This window comes from Euprymna scolopes, chromosome 29 (genome assembly GCF_053919585.1).
Source record: "Euprymna scolopes isolate OS-2025 chromosome 29, ASM5391958v1, whole genome shotgun sequence".
Lineage (NCBI taxonomy): Eukaryota > Metazoa > Mollusca > Cephalopoda > Sepiida > Sepiolidae > Euprymna > Euprymna scolopes.
Window position 1 is genome coordinate 67861391 of NC_136510.1, and position 17459 is coordinate 67878849.

The 17459-nt window shown below is 35.4% G+C and overlaps 1 protein-coding gene across 1 annotated transcript in view; it reads right to left on the reverse strand.

Annotated features, from left to right (window-relative positions):
* Positions 1 to 17459, reverse strand: part of LOC145252688 (putative ATP-dependent RNA helicase DDX27) — a 69634-nt gene that overhangs the window by 5845 nt on the left and 46330 nt on the right. Inside the window, exons 16-18 of the mRNA XM_080112509.1 lie at positions 17133 to 17327; positions 14403 to 14500; positions 13208 to 13322 (exon numbers count right to left, since the gene is read on the reverse strand). Coding sequence (XP_079968635.1) covers positions 13208 to 13322; positions 14403 to 14500; positions 17133 to 17327 — 408 coding nt within the window. The remainder of the gene's footprint in view (positions 1 to 13207; positions 13323 to 14402; positions 14501 to 17132; positions 17328 to 17459) is intronic.

Genomic DNA, 17459 nt, shown 5'->3' on the forward strand with positions numbered 1-17459 from the left:
CTAAATGTATTGCTTTTTTGCTACATACTTTAACTAGCGGGAGTGCTTAGTGTTGCCCGAGTGTTTCGAAAAAAAAAAAAAAGTGGTAGTAGGCAGGCAGGCTCGAACCTGTGACGCAAAATAGGAAAAGAAAGTGAAAGAAAAGCTACGCTATGAAGTGAGAGGAAGTGAAATGCGATCAAATAAGTAAATCAGTTAAGAATCACACAGGCGCAGAAATGAACATTGGCTGAAGGCCAGTTAAGCTTTTCGCTTTCTGCCGTTTTATTTATTTGTTTCCCCACGATGTTGGGAAAAACCAGCTCCCCACAAAAAGGGGGAAAGCGTCCAAATGAATAGCAATTGTCTGATATGAAAGGTTTCCCCTCACATTGATCAAAGCTAATTGCCTTTCTGGACGTCCTGGCAAGAAAGCCAGGTGAACTCATTCGCTTCAATTAGTTTCACTTTATTTATGCGAAAAAGATGAACAAAAACGTGAAAGGACGGAAGAGAGAGAATTTTTTAAAAATCGATCAAAATAAATGTAGAGACGATGTCCGTTCGCAAATCATATTTATATTATGATCTAAGAAGTATAAGGAAACTTCTAAAAAAAATAGTAACATAATCGCCCCCTCCCCTCCCAAAAAAAGCCGTTCTTGGACATACAAAAACATGTACGGCCCTTTTGCTTTATATATATATATATATATATATATATATATATATATATATATATATATATATATATATATGTACATATACTAGCAGAAGTACCCGTTGTTGACTAGGTTCAAAAACAGCCTACAGAAAATGGACTGTGATTGATGAAAGTATGATAGGTTATGAAAAGGAGGGGGTTGTAAAGAGATAGATTTTGATACTCAAAAATTTTACTCTAAACAAAATATGATGAAAGTAAAGATAATTTTTGCGAAAATATATTTTTTTATATCAACTTTGTTTCCATTCGTAGCTAAGAGTGACCAACAAAATGATGTTTCCTTACAAACAGAAAATGTTATATATATAATAATATAAATATACAAGAAATAAATGTTACCATAGTCAATAAAAGTTACTTTTATGGTAGAAAAGTTCATTGGTTTTATTTTTAAGTAGTTTGTAAAAAAATCTTTTTTTTTTTTAATTCATGGACCAGTTTAAAAAAATCACAATGGCAGCGACTTTGAAATGGAGAGCCCCGTTTTCAATTTGAAGGAGGGGCACCTGAGCATTCTGTGTTAATAATTTAAGAGAGTCCCATCAACGTAAGGAATATTTATAAACATATTTTAATGTTTTCCGTTATTTTGTGCTTGAGGAATATTCCATTATGGCATGTGTAGTTTATATAAAAATTCATTTAAGTAGTTATCGTCTCAAATTTCGTTTTAATTTCGGTCCACTGAAATTATTTCAAGTAAAGAGCATTAAAAACTATTTCAAAACAAAAAAACATGAACTGAACTTTTATTGACTATGGTAACATTTCTTGTATATTTATTTTTTCAGGTAGTCGTTTGTTGGCTTTTCTGCTAAACACTCTTACTAAATAATAACGACGAAATATCGAAAAACAAAGAAACAAAAACAGTTTTGAAAAATAATGAAGCTTTACTTACTTTAGTAAAATAATCCGAAACAGAAAATGGGGTATTAAAAAAATAAACACGTAATTACTTTAGTTTTTTAAAGCAAAGAATCGATATAAATATGAATAAGAAAATGGCGTCCTTTTCAAGCAGAACAGCTTCGTTTCAGTTTTACAGTATTGTATTACGCCGTCAGATTCAGGGTTGTACTATTGTAATGTAAAGAATACGCAGAAATGGTTGTAATCAACTGAACTCCTAGTACACTGACAAAAAAAAAAGCTTAAACAGATATTTAAATAAAAATAAAAAGGTTATGTAAATGTTTTTAAAAAGACACAATCACGTGAGCAGAATTTTTTCCTTCTTTTGACACGATAACAAGTAACGTTCTTATTTTTTATTATTTAACTATTTATCTATTTTCAAAAGAGTGCCACGTGCAAATGGAGAAGGAAAAAAAAACAGTTATGCAAAATTTGTGTCGAGAATTGTCTAAAGTTCCGACTATTTTTTTTTTTGCTTTCACTTTAATTTATTACGTGAATTTATGAGGTGAATTTATTCGACACAATATGATGCAACTAAAAAAAAATAAATAAAAGCTAATGTGAATTAAGATTAAAGTTAAGGTGTTATTGCGGACCCTCACCCCTTTTAAAAAACTTTGTTAAACTTTGTGACATATTTACATTCTATAGAGGTCAGGCATGAACGAACACCCAATAATTTTATTATACCATATTTCTTCAAACTGAAACATAATTATCAAAGTATACTTAGGCAAATAGATATGAAAAGTCTTTGTTAAAGTTTGTGCCATATCTCCATGGAGTACAGGCGCAAACACAGACTCCACAATTTTATTATACCATCCCTATTTAAGTTGAAACATACCTATCAAAGTATTCTTATGTACATCTATATCAAAAACCCTTGTAAACGTTTTTTTTTTTTTCATTTTTTATTTCCACACTTTGGGGGCCAGGCGCGAACGCAGACCCCACAATTTTTATGAACCACCGTTCTGCCAGATCAAACATACCCATTCCTGATCCTCGATACATCTTCTATAGGAGTCTATTCGTGACCACACACACACACACACACACACAGACGTTCAGCTTTATATTATAGATATATATATATATATAACACAAAATTTATATATATAAAGTAGTAACGTTAGTGTGTGTGTGTGTGTCTGTGCTTAACTCTCTACTACAGCCCACACCACTGGACCGATCATGACCAAACCTGGCATAATGATGATCCCCCACCTAGGGATGGTGCATACCATTTTCCAAGGTAAAGGTCATATATATACTCTCCTACAGTCCACACCACTGGACTGATCATAACCAAACCTGACATGATGGTCTCTGACCTAGAGATGGTGCACATTATTTTTCAAGGTCATGGTCAAAGGTTAAGGTCAGGATTTTGCTAGTACAAGCTAAAATAATCTTTAGTTATGTGGTTTAGTCATGTTTGAAATGTAATGCTTTAATTGTGCTTATTAAATATACTTTATAATTAACTGGACAAATCGCCAATCTTTTTTAGCAATGAATTTCTATTGTTATATGGTATTATTTGGATTATTCAAACTACTGTTCTCATTTTGTGCGTTATTTTCACATTTTGCACAATGTAACCTTCAATTGTCTTCAAATATATCTTGTCAAACTTTGGAATTTTTCTGTCAAACTTTGGTGTGTACGTTATTCTGAATAGAACCTTTTACTTAATCCATGTAAGGTACTCACATTCTGTCAGCCATGACTGAGTAGATGTTTTAAGTAATTCGCAATTGTATTCTTAACATCGCCCGCTCAGAAGATTGAATGTTCAATCTCCAGAAGAATGTCACTTAGAACAAAATTACTTAGTATTTTATCTGTTACGCCACAGATCCTTTCTTTATCAATTTTAAAAAAAATTCTTATGATTGAAAACAATTATCTTTCTTATATTTTATTTCATTATTCGGACTATTATCCTCATCCTCATAGTTGTTATTTTCACAACATTTTGGCCAATTATTCCTCTGGTCTTCGTCAGGTTAACCGCGACAGGATATGAATGTTGAATCCTCCACCAACATCCACAACAATTGCTGTCTTCAATAGCTGTTGTCATGGTTTGGTCAACTAATCCTCTGACCGGCTTTGAGTGGCATCGAAACTGCTACCTCTAGCTCCACGCTCACCTGGAATCATAGATATTCCGCATCTCTATCCACTGCACCATGGGCCTCAAAGAGCAATCAAGTTTGTATTTTTTGGTCTTATAAATATTAACGTCGAAATCGAAACATCGTGAAAACAACAACTAGAAGATGAGGATAAAAGTCCAAATAATTAAATAAAAAATTATACAATTTACTCGTCTCTAAAATAATTCCAAACTAATTCAATAATATAACAATTGGTACGGACCCAACAATTGGGTTTATAAAACCAAAAAATACAAACTTGATTGCCCTTTTAGGCACGTGATGCAGTGGATAGAGATGCAGAATATCTACGATTCCAGGTGAGCGTGGAGCTAGAGGTAGGGGTTTCGATCCCACCCAAAGCCAGTCAGAGGATTAGTTGACCAAGCCGTGGTGAGATGACAACAGCTAATGAAGGCAGCAATTGCTGTCGATGTCGTTGGAGGATTCAACATTTATATCCTGTCGTGGTTAACCTGACGAAGGCCAGAGGAATAATTGGCCGAAACATCGTGAAAACAACACCTAAAAGATGAGGATAATATTCCAAATAATTAAATAAAAAAAATTATACAATTTACTCATCTCCAAAATTCCAAACTATTTCAATAATTATCTTTCTTTTCAGCATTTTTATAACTAAATAGTGTTTTAAATAGTTTTAACCTTTTTAATTCATTTGTTACAATTTAAATTATTTCAAAATAAATTTTCCTCCTTATTATACAAATAATTGTCAGCTAAATAAATAAAACAAACGTCACTTTTGTAAATAGACAGATTTTAAATTTTACCAATTTGATGTGGTAAAATTAAATTTAAAAAAAATGAGTTTTTAAAATTGCTTAAATCAATGACGTGACAAAATTTCATTTTCATTTCAAAATGAGTAAAGTCAAAATTAAGAAAAACCTTAGCAAAATCAATGAATTTATATTTACTATATACATTTTTTCAACACACATGAATGGGAATTGTATTATTGATTGTTCGTATTATCTGGATTCTTCAGACCACTGTTCTCAGAGAGCCTGTGGCGTAGTAGATAAAATACTTGGTGAAATTCAGTCATAAAAGTTACTCTTTTGGAGATTAAAGGTTCAATCCTCAGTGCGGGCAACCCAAAATATAATTGTGAATTTGTTAGGACTTCTACTTAGTCATGGCTGCTGGAATGAGAACATGCTACCTTCATGAATTAAATAAAGGGTTGCATTTTAAATTTTGTGTAGATTCCCTAATTCAACAAGATACATTTAAAGAAGGTTGGTCAATGTAATGTGACAATATTGGCAGGTTAAAAATGGATTGTGCTGAGACAAATGTTGAGATTCAGATGGTGAAAAAGGAGGAAAAGAAAAGGATAGAAAAAGAAAATGAAGGAAAGAATAGGGCAGAAACTGTTAATTGCTTGTAGAGGTTTAAAAAGAAAAAAAGTTTGATAATAATGGATTTCTCTTGTTTTCTGACCATAAACCTAAATAGAATTTGGCAATAATTGACTTTCTCAAAGATTTGGGAGAGTTAATTCAATTGGTAGTAAAATCACTTTTCAAGGATTTGTGATAACTGAATTATAGCCTTTTGTTCAGGCCATATGAAACATCCTCAGGCGGGTTGATCCTTGACATCTCCTTGGCTGCCTGTTTTTTTTTGTTATCATAAACAAATTATAAACTTGAACGATATTGGTGTAGTACTTACCAACAAAACAAACGCCCACATGTTTGTGCCTTGTATAGGCTTGCGCGACAACAAAACTTGGGTTTTTATAAGCGGAAGTCTCGAGGTTGTCAGGAATCTACAGGCGCATGCGCAAGAGAAGGGATTGAGATAGTGGTATAAAAGGCAGGTCGAGCGAGAAGGTTGTTGTTGTTGTTGTCATTGGACGTTACAGTGACACGTGCGTTAGCAGGTGATGAAGAGGCTGTTTTTTTTGTGTGTCAAGTCGCGTACCTCGGTGAAGATCATATAAGTCGTGCACCTCGGTGAAGGTGAAGGTCATAAGCTATTTCGGCTATTTCGTTTTGTCTCTTTTCCTGGACAACTATGGCTGGGGCAAAGTTTGATTTAAAACTGATACCCGAATTCGACGGATCCACTTCTGTTGTCGACTGGGTCGAAAGGGTTGCGCCGATCTGCAACCTCTGTGAAGTAAAGGGGGTGCATACCGTGATTCCCGAGATTGGCTGGAGGCGCCCTAAGTGTATATCAGCAACTTAGTGCCGTGGAGAAGGCTGATGTTACCTGTATAAAAATGCTTTATACAAGGCATTTGCCATGGATCCCTGCACGGCCTACGAAACATTTGCCTCTAGGAAGCTCATGCCAGGAGAAACCGTGGACGTCTTCTTCGCGGAGCTGAAGAAACTTGCAGTTCTATTTGGCAATGGAGTGTCAGAGCAAACACTGGCGTATGCGTTTGTGGCCGGCCTTCCCACCCATGTTAAGCAACTGTTGAGGGCTTCCACCAGCATATCTGTAACGCCCATGGAACATTTGTTAGAACGCGCTCGAGCCATTATCAGAGATGAGGAGGATCTGAGGGAACCGGTTGTAATGATGGCGCAGGCAGCCAAGACTAATGCTGAAAAGAGTCCCAGTTTGAGACCCACGACCAATGGGAGATGTTTCTGCTGCGGCCAGCGAGGCCATTTCGCAAGAAATTGTACTAACAAGGGGCGGGGCGCCAGCGCTGTTTCCAATGTGGTAGTTATGGACATTTATCCCAAAATTGTGCGGGAAATGCATCAGGGGGCAGGACGTCAATGCTGCCCTGTTCCCCGGACAAGATTTAATTGAGGCGCAACCGACAATAAATGTGTACGTGGACCAAGTGCCTTGTTCAGCTCTTCTCGACTCCGGGTGCTCACACACCATCATGAGTGCCAAGTTGTGTCGAAACTGGACAAAGCAGACCCTCACCAAAAAGCATGGACTGCATCGTGGAAGTGGACAGAAGGAAGGGCGCCAACCGAACTCAAGAATAGCATTGCAGAGTACTTGATACCCGACAAGGCCCGTAATGAATACGAGAAGAAACTTGAGGCATGGATCCAGGATGGATGGCTGATCCCCTACCCCAACAAGCTGGGACCACCCAAGGGTCTGATTCCCTTAATGGCGGTAGTCCAGCATAACAAATCAAAAGTTCGTCCGGTGCTGGACTATCGTGAACTCAATAGATACATTGAGACGTACACTGCCGATGCTGACGTGTGCGCCAGCAAGCTGAGAGAATGGTGCCAGAAGGGTTCCAATGTGTCTATAGCAGACTTGCGGAAGGCTTATTTGCAGGTGCGAGTGGATGAGACATTGTGGCTGTTCCAGACAGTGTGGTTCCGGGGTCAGAGATACTGCCTTACTCGACTTGGCTTTGGGCTGAATGTGGCACTGCAAATCATGAAGACCATCGTAAATGCAGTGTTGTCCCAGGAAAAGACCACTGAGGACGCAACATCGGCCTATATTGACGATGTGTACGTCAATGAAGACGTACAATCTGCGTCGCACGTCAGAGAAAAGTTAGCTCAATTCGGGTTGGAGTGCAAGGATCCCGAACGTCTGAGGGATGGAGCACAGGTATTAGGATTGGACGTTTGCGGGAAAGATGGTACCTTACGATGGAGGCGTGGCAGTGAGATTCCAAACATCCCTGATGTTATTACGCGGCGGACTATTTTTTCCTTGTGTGGGAAACTTATTGGTCACTTACCAGCGTGTGGCTGGCTCTGAGCAGCTGTGGGCGTCATCAAACGCAGGGCAAGTTTAGTAATTACAGGTTGGGATGATGTATCTGATGATGCTCTTCTAACTCTGATGACGACAGAAACCCTAGAGAGAGTTAACAAGGAGGACCCTGCCCGTGGAGAATGGGGACACTGTGAATGTGTGGGTTGACGCTAGTTCTTTGGCATTGGGAGTGTTATTGGAGCAACGTGGAAATGTAATTGAAGACACGTGCTGGCTGCGACCCGTGAATGATGCTCAACACATCAACCTGGCGGAACTGGATGCTGTTGTGAAGGGTTTAAATCTGGCACTGCAATGGCAGTCAAAGAAGTTACACTTGTACACGGATACTCTCTGCGTCTACCACTGGGTGTCCGACACTCTTTCGGGACGAACGAGAGTCCGCACTAAGGCAGCCAGTGAGATGTTAATCCGGCGGAGGCTAAACACCCTGAAGAGTCTGATATCAGAGTATGACCTGTCGGTGAGTGTAACGCTCGTGGCATCACACTGTAATCGTGCAGACCAACTAACCCGTGTGCCTCACAAATGGTATGAAGCTGTGAAGACAGGCGTGGAGTTCGCTGCTCGATCTTGTGTAGTTGGTGCGATTAGCTCATGCCAAATACAAAGAATTCATGTGCAGAGTGGACATCCAGGTATCAAAAGAACTTTGTATTTTGCGAGGCATGTGGACCCGGCAGTGACAAGGGCGGATGTCAGGCAGATCATCAACCACTGTGAGGCATGCCAGTCTATCAATCCTGCACCTGAGCAATGGCAGAAGGGGCGATTGGAAGTTGAGCATGTGTGGCAACGATTAGCGATGGATATTACCCATTACAGTGGTAAGCCCTTTCTAACCCTTATCGACTGTGGACCCACTCGTTTTGCGGTGTGGCGGCAAATGACCAGGCAGGACTCAGCGAATGTTGTCCGCCAACTGTCATCTATCTTTTCTGAGCGAGGTGCGCCGGAAGAGATATTGACGGACAACGATGCTGCTTTTTGTAGCCACCAAGTTCGGCAGTTGTTGAATGAGTGGGGTGTCCGACTACGACTGCGATGTGCTCATGTGCCATCAGGGAATGGCATTGCTGAGAGGAGCCATCGCAGCATCAAGAGAATTGCTGCCAGAAAGCAATGCACCATTACGGAGGCCACGTATTGGTATAACATCACACCAAAGGATGGGAAGACACTAACAACAGCACCGGCCAATGCCATGCACAAATACCGTGTTAGGATAAAGGGCATTGACACTGTCCAACCAATTGACGAGGAGAGTCATGACAAATACAAGGTAGGGGATCCAGTTTGGGTTAGACCCCTTGGAAACCGGTGCACCACCAAGTTCAAGCGAGGACAAATATCTGGAGTGGTCAGCCAGCAGTCGGTCCTTGTTGATGGAACCCCACGCCATGTGCGCGATCTTCGCCCAGCTAGTGAAGTACATCCCACAACTACAGAGAGCGATGAATCATCAGATGATGAGCTGCTGATGAGTGAGGTCACCGAGCAAGAGAGTGGTAGTTGTAGTTCGTCTGATCAGGCAGGATCAGAACCAGAACCAGAACCACACCCAGAACCAGAACCTGAATCCGAGATTGTAAATACCACCCTTCGCAGAAGCCAACGAACTAAGAGGCCACCCCCGGAGTGCACTCTATGTGATCATCAGATCAGGGGGGAGTGTAGTACTTACCAACAAAACAAACGCCCACGTGTTCGTGCCTTGTATAGGCATGCGCGACAACAAAACTTGGGTTTTTATAAGCGGAAGTCTCGAGGTTGTCAGGAATCTACAGGCGCATGCGCAAGAGGAGGGATTGAGATAGTGGTATAAAAGGCAGGTCGAGCGAGAAGGTTGTTGTTGTTGTTGTCATTGGACGTTACAGTGACGCGTGCGTTAGCAGGTGATTAAGAGGCTGTTTTTTTTGTGTGTCAAGTCGCGTACCTCGGTGAAGATCATATAAGTCGTGCACCTCGGTGAAGGTGAAGGTCATAATTGGAGACAAGATGACATTGACTGTGTTTTCCCAAAATATGTCAAGGTAAGAATTGCTATTTGAAACTGGAAAACCCACAGCATTGACTTTTAATTAAAACACCATCGATAATGCCTTTTCTGTGATTGAAACTTTGATAAGGAATTAAACAAAGAAAACGCATTTATGATTTCGAGGACCAACCCAAAAATGGGAAGAGAAACATACTATTCATGGTAGCAGGAAGAGGTGGAAAACAGATTCAAGAAGAAGAAAAAAAAGAGGTAAACTTAAAAGTCCATTGGCCATTCATGGTCTATTAATGTATTCTCCAAAGTTGGGAATTGTAGAATATTACAGATGACGTATAATTAAGAATTAAGAATTAACTTCTATTGCCGAAGTCATCCAAAATATTAGATGAATCAGCATGAGTCTTTGAGATTCCAATCTGCTCGACTTTTAATTAAAACACCATCGATAATGCCTTTTCTGTGATTGAAACTTTGATAAGGAATTAAACAAAGAAAACGCATTTATGATTTCGAGGACCAACCCAAAAATGGGAAGAGAAACATACTATTCATGGTAGCAGGAAGAGGTGGAAAACAGATTCAAGAAGAAGAAAAAAAAGAGGTAAACTTAAAAGTCCATTGGCCATTCATGGTCTATTAATGTATTCTCCAAAGTTGGTAATTGTAGAATATTACAGATGACGTATAATTAAGAATTAAGAATTAACTTCTATTGCCGAAGTCATCCAAAATATTAGATGAATCAGCATGAGTCTTTGAGATTCCAATCTGCTCGCCCACCGATTCCACATTGCTGAAAGTTTGACCCTCAAACTTAGGATTGATAACTAAACTGTACGCCATAGTTTAGAAACTGACACTCAGTCTTAGGACTAACGACTAAACTTGACACTCGCCCAGACTGACCAAAGAGTGCCATTCACACATGCATATTAAGGGCCTACATTGAGACTTGTGAAGAATCAGATTCTTTGATTTTTGTCTACGAATAATTGGTACATTATCCAAATAGACCAGTTGTCAAAGTGTTATTCTTTCTTCTTTTGGCTTAAATGACCTTCGCTCTCCAGTGATACAGCCTTTGGCAGCCAATGCTGGACAATTTACCATTTTAATCTTTTACAACATAGAGAAATTGATAATTCAACACTCCTGACTTTTGCCAGAATGATCGCCAAGCACCAAAGGACCAACCAAAACCCAAAATGTTTGAATTTGGTGATGTCACTTGCTGGACATTGTTGGAGGAATGAAAGAGGTACAATAACACTCAAGATGAGAACAGTAGTCCAAAGAATCCAAATAATACACACGAATGGGTCAATGAACTTAGAACTGCAGGCCTGTGGAACTCTTCAGTTTTCTTGCTTTCCAGCTGACTACAATATGGTTGTCTTCAAGTCTAATGTAAACAAGTTCTCTTAAGTAATCCAATTTACCAAATTTCCACTACGAAAGATTACTACGATATTGTCTCATTGACTAATGTACACTCATTAACCCTTATCCTTGAATGGCCTTCAGGCCTCGATAAGTGGTGACTCCTATGTAACAAAAAAACAACAACAACAAACAAACATGTAACAAAAAAAAAAGCAGAATGTCCTCAACCTGGCAATGTTCTCATATGGGAACACATTAAACCAAAATATTAGGATTCCTGAACTTTTTTAAAGCTTTGAGTGAGTATGGGCCTAAATATTTTTTCTTGGTTTTAATTTAAACCATAACTAAAATCTTAATTTTTATATACAGGGTGACCCCTCAAAAAACAGGCCCCAACTCTAATTAGGCCCTATTTCATAGTGTTTTGTCCGAATGAGATGAAACTTTGGTCATAATTAGTTTATTATATTCAAAACATCGCATCAAAACACTAGGGTCTTTGGCCTTTTTTTCTCCGCTGACTGTAAAATGCTCAGAAAAACAATTGAATGTCCTGTTTTTTTGGGGTCACCCTGTATAAGTATTACACTTCGCCAACATCTGAAGGCAAATGTGCCAAGCATTACAACCAACCACCATAGTATGTAAAAAAAAACAATGTATTTCCTGATGAAAATTCTGTTATGAATTGAAATATTGAATTTAATTTTAATAAATAAATAAATATGTTTGTTTATTGGAAAAAAAAAATTTTGCAGTTGTTTTGGTTTGGTCTAATTTGGAATTTTGCATATATAAGTAACTTTTCCATAATTTTTTTTCTTTCTTACAAATGAATTTAATCATTTATTCGCTAGTATCAATATTCAGTTGTTAAGTAAAACCAAATTCATTATCATATTCGATTTAACGTCCATTTTACATGCTGGCTGTGTTGAATGACTTTATGACTTCCAAAGTAACATTTTACGTTGGGTTCATTTTTATCACTTTCTCATGTTTTCCTCGGCCTTCTTCTATGAACTGACTTTGCTATCCCAATTGTTCTACATTTACTAACCCAAGAACTCTCATCCATTTTTTGAATGTGGCCAAACCATTTAAGTCTACTTTTCTGTACACATCTCCAATATAAACATGCACTAGCTGACATTTTCAGTGAGTTTTAAGTGCTTGTGAATAGCAGACTTGCTATGGGTGCGAGATGTTCGATCAAGAAAAGGTGAAAATATCTCTAATTCAGAATTCGGTCACCTAAAACTTTATTTCTCTTTGGAGATAAAGTAATGTCTCTTTAAACAAGGATTCATACTGAGAGCAACCTACTTGAGAAAATATTGTCTGGAGATCGGCTCTTTTGAGTGTACACTGTCTAATGAACTTCTTCAGTAGTCGGGCTCTGGGTCATTGAATGGGCATGACTTAGAAAGACTTGAATTTCAAAATTCATGATTAAAAGTATATATATATATATATATATATATATATATATATATATATATATATAATTATTTTTTTACTATAATAATTATGAGGTGGATGTAGTTTGCTTGAAGCATTGTATAGTATGTAGTTAAATGAAATGTGTAGAAGGCGGTACAATGCAGATGTAACGGAAAGACACAAGCTGAAGCAGGTGAGAAAGTTTTATTAATACAACTTACAAATACATGTGTACATATTCATGTATTTCATATACACATTATATTTATATTTGCATCGTGGTTAACTGGGAAAGTCAGTCTGATGGTATATCTGTGTTATATAATATTTCAAGAAAGATCTCTTCGCCAGATATTTATTTGACTTTAAAATTGTGTTTTGATTTGGTCAGGCAAAAATTTCATTTTGTAAATCTACTATTCAACTTAAGAAAATGAGTACAATTTTAATCACCAAAGAAAAATAAACTTTGTTTTTAAACTGCATTTCGGTTTTTATTTGGAGGGAAAGTTCTTTTTGTTGCAGTACTGACTGAATTTGACAATAACTTTGAAGCGATATACTAATGATCACGGACTGTACAGAGGATGCACACATGCCTGTTCATGTGTATTCTGTCCAACTTAACATAACTCATCATATGGAGGTTTTTTTGTAGGCAAATCTGTAAAATTGGAATCTATAACTTTAATATGGTAACTGATTAAAGCATAATTGATTATAACAATTTTTACTCATTGATTGAAGGAATAATATTTAACAATGGTTGTTAATAACATTGCTCCCAAGTAAAGATTACAATGGCTATAAAATAAAGAGTTTGATTACCTTTCTTTGATGAAACTGCACAAGCTGAAACTCTTTTTTGTTTTTGTGATTTTTTACTGAATCGAGCTGCACACTGTTGGACTTTGTGCAACTCATACTGCACACGATCTTCTGGCTGAAAAAAAAAAAAAGAAAAAAAAAAATTGGAAAATAAAACTTAAATAATCAACTCATAAATCTCCTTTGTTCAACTTCCAAATAAGATAGTTGAAATATTGTGCGTATATCAATTAAGAAATGGATTGCCATTCTTTCAAATATGAGTAAATAATAACCATAATTATCTCAGAAATTTTTTGAATTTATATTCTTTATTATTATATATATATGCGCTTAAATATGATATTTCAATTTATTCAGATTTCATATTTATTATTATAGAGGCAATTCTTTATTGATTATTATATTTTACCCAATATATAGTAGTGGTTTCAAAATTTAAAAAAAAGGCATGATTTGGGTACTATCAGCTAGAATCAAAACCAAAATATTTAGCTCTCCAGTCTTATTCATTACTGTCTGACCTAATTCCATATGCAACAAAAGCAAAAAAGTTAAATATATAAATGTATATTTGCGCATGCATACAAACATGTTCAGTCAACTTACACCTACCAAGTAAGAATTTTTTTAAAAATTTTGACTTCTTAACAGGTATTTTGCCAGCTAAAAACCAAATTGAATTTGTTCCACAGGTCCAAATCCCCTATATATCAAGTTTCAAGTCTGTAGACCTAGTTTTTAATTTTTATTTGCTTGTACATAAAGTAGAAAACTCCTATTATATTCTTCAGTCTAAAATACAAATTATTTCCTTGTTGATTTATATTTTTAGGTGATTATTTAAAAACGTTTCATGTTAGCAGTTCTAATATTTTTTTAAATAAGTTGTAGTGAAGTATGTTATCATATTGCCATGTATGGTACAACAGTCAGCTTAAATGATATTTTTTATTTAACTTTGAAAATCTGACAAAATAACTTTATATGTTTGATCAACACACTATGAAATGTTGTCCGTGGAAAAGTTGATGAAAATGAAAAACCATAACAGTTGATATGTCCGTTTCTTTAAATGAATATTTTCTGCTTACATACACATGTATATGCTGTTTAAACAACTCTAACCTTTTGTGTTCGTGTGTGTGTGTGTGTGTGTGTGTGTGTGAAAAAGACATAATACAAACAATCTTACGGTTTTCAAGGATTTGGAGCCATTTATTTTCTGACCCTGTAATTGTTTTCGTTTCTTTCTACCAAGTAGTTCTGTGCGTTTGTCAAGTAAGGCCTTGTCTGAAAATAAAATAAAAGACATTTGTTTTTTTGTATAATTAACACTTTGTTTATTTTTTGTTATGGAAAGGAAGTTAAAAACAAAAAAAAAAACTGATTTGTACTGTAATGAGTTGTTAGCGATAAGTAATAAAACTAAACTACATAAAAATTTGATGAACAAATGTTATGTGAGGAATCCTGTTACTAGTTCACTTGAATTTGTTAAAATTCCAATATTGCACACATTCATACTATGTTAATGCTTCAACAAAAACAGTTTCAGTCCGTTTTATGATAAACTAGTAGGTCACCCAGCATTACCGGTCATAAAATATGCATAAATATTATATTTTAATTCATACAGAAACTGATGTACAAATGAAAATTATGATTTTTCTAAGCAATCCACTTCTTGTAAGTCAAAAAAATATTCAAGTTGATATCAAAACTAAAACCTTGACAATGAATCTAGTATGATAACTATTTGGTCATCATGACACGCTTTTTAAAAAGTGCTTTTAAACTGACTTATATTTAACATATGGGATCTGTAATGTGAACCATTCACGCATGCGCAACTGTGAAACAGTTAGCAGAGAAAAATCTGACAACTCACACTAATTTTTCTATTTTGATCTCTTAGAAGCTTTTTTTCCAGATGAAAACTTATTAAAAAGTTTTGCACATATCTGAATAAACTATATACCAAATTTCAAGTCTGTAGATTAAAAATTTATTGAGTATATAGATTGAGAAGTGTCCTTACATACACACATTCTCACTTTTTTAGATATGTAGATAAAATTTATGAGAAAGACAAAGATAAATGGGAGGAAAGTTTTCTTTGCTGAAGCAGACCCTCCCCCCATTCCATCTTGTTTATATTCATTTCTAAAAAAAATTCTACATTAATTCTGAGCAAAATATTGAGAATCATTTTAAGTCAGTTATAACAAAATTAAATTTTTATCTAATATATTAAATTATTTTGTTGTATTTTCAGAATTTGTCATCGATAGCAATTAAATATTTGATTCGGACTAGATAATTTTTCTTTCTTTCTTTTTGCAATAAAAAAGTATTTTGCATTAGTTTCTTAAAAAAAAAATTATTCCACTTCAGAGGATTTATAAATTGGACACATAAAAAAAATGGCTGAAATAGATAAAAAAAGCTTATGCTATTTATTTAAAAAAAATTATTTTTACATAAACAATTTGTTTTAAAGAAAAATTAAACTATTTATTTAATTATGTGCATATTATAAAATTAGTTAAGAATTTGATTCTGAAAATCTAACATATTGTCTTCAAGAAATTATACAAATATTTATTATTATTTATCATTATTTATAAAAGCCCATCAGACCAAAAAATGCCTATTATTACTGTTTAGTTTTATAAACTTAATGAAAATCAGCTTTCCCCATTACAAAAAAGTGAATTTCTGCAAATTAGCAGAAAAATTGAGTCACTCAAAGTCCATCCAACTTGACACCAATACAAATTACGTCCAATTTGAATAAAATTCAATGTTAAAGCATGTTGTCTACCCAATGTTTATGGATGTATGAGCAAAGACGTCTTACAAGTTTTGTCTTTGCATATTGCGAATATCCAAGAAAGATTCAACATGGCTTCACATTTTGTCACAGAAATCAACTTAAAATTGTTAGATTCAGCTTTTGAATTCAATTTTTTTTAATGCTGAATACGGACTCTCAACAGTGGAACATGAAATAATCAAATACAGATTGAGAAAAGTTTTTTTTTAATGTCTTTAATTTTATTGATGGGAGTCTAGAATAGAAATAAGGTGAAAGAATTTGATACAACTACAGAAAAGTGTTGATTCAATAATGTGATGGTGAACTTTACTATTTTACGGAACAATAATTTCAGTAACTATAAAAGAAAGCCATCTGACATGCTGATCACAATAATTATTCAATTAAGTAATTGAGCACAGAATCTTTTAGAAGGCGAATAATTTATTCATATTGGTTGCACTTGATCATCCAGTGAGCCGAAAGATCAGAATGTGAAAAGAAAAAGAGTGAAAAAGAGAGTTAATTACTTATTTTAAGTGTATGGCTAAATGTAATTATAAAAGTTTTAATAGGATACTGTTTGTATTCTGATTTCTGGATCGTCACTTCACGGTGCCTAAGTTTCAGCTGTCCAACGATCAAAGGTTGTATTGCCTCTCAGTGACATCACCTAAAACAAAAAGTACCTGTTATCGCTAAATCTATCAACTAAAAGGCAAACTATTTTTAACCTTTAGATCGACAGTAAGCCACACATTTTTGGTTTGAGACTTGTGTACAGAACTTTGTTGTTTACTACATGGGATCTGCTTTCCTCGTTGTCGGTAAATAATATATCTTTGGGAAAGATTGAGAATAGAGAAAAGAAAAAGAAAAGGTGAAAAAAAAAAAAAATACAGAAATACAAACGCCTGCAATTCATAACCATTTACTTTCCTTTTCCATGGTTAGAATTGCAAATTTAATTTTAATGCATTATAAAATAAAAAAAAAAACTTAATAAAATATAAGAAATGCAATTTTTAAGATTGTAATAAATTCTCACCTCATAAATTACCTGAAAAATAAAGTTCCAATTATCATTTCCAAAGTAATGCTTACTTTTTTCTAAAGTCTTTTCCTTTTTTGTTTGGAACCATTTTCGGTCTTCTTCTGCAGTTCCTTCCAACATATTATTCATTCTGTTCACTTGCATTTCAGATAACTGCAATTCTTTTTCTTCTTTCTCCAGAGTTTCAACTGCTTTCACATCCGGCTCAAATGCGCTAATCTTGTCTCGATATTTGTTAATCACTTCTACAAGAATATAAAAATGGGAAACACATTCAATCAATTATTCAAACTTCAGTCATTTTCAAATACACATTAATGATATGGTAAATTGCATAACGACAAGAGAAAATGCTGCATGCCAGATCATTTTCCATA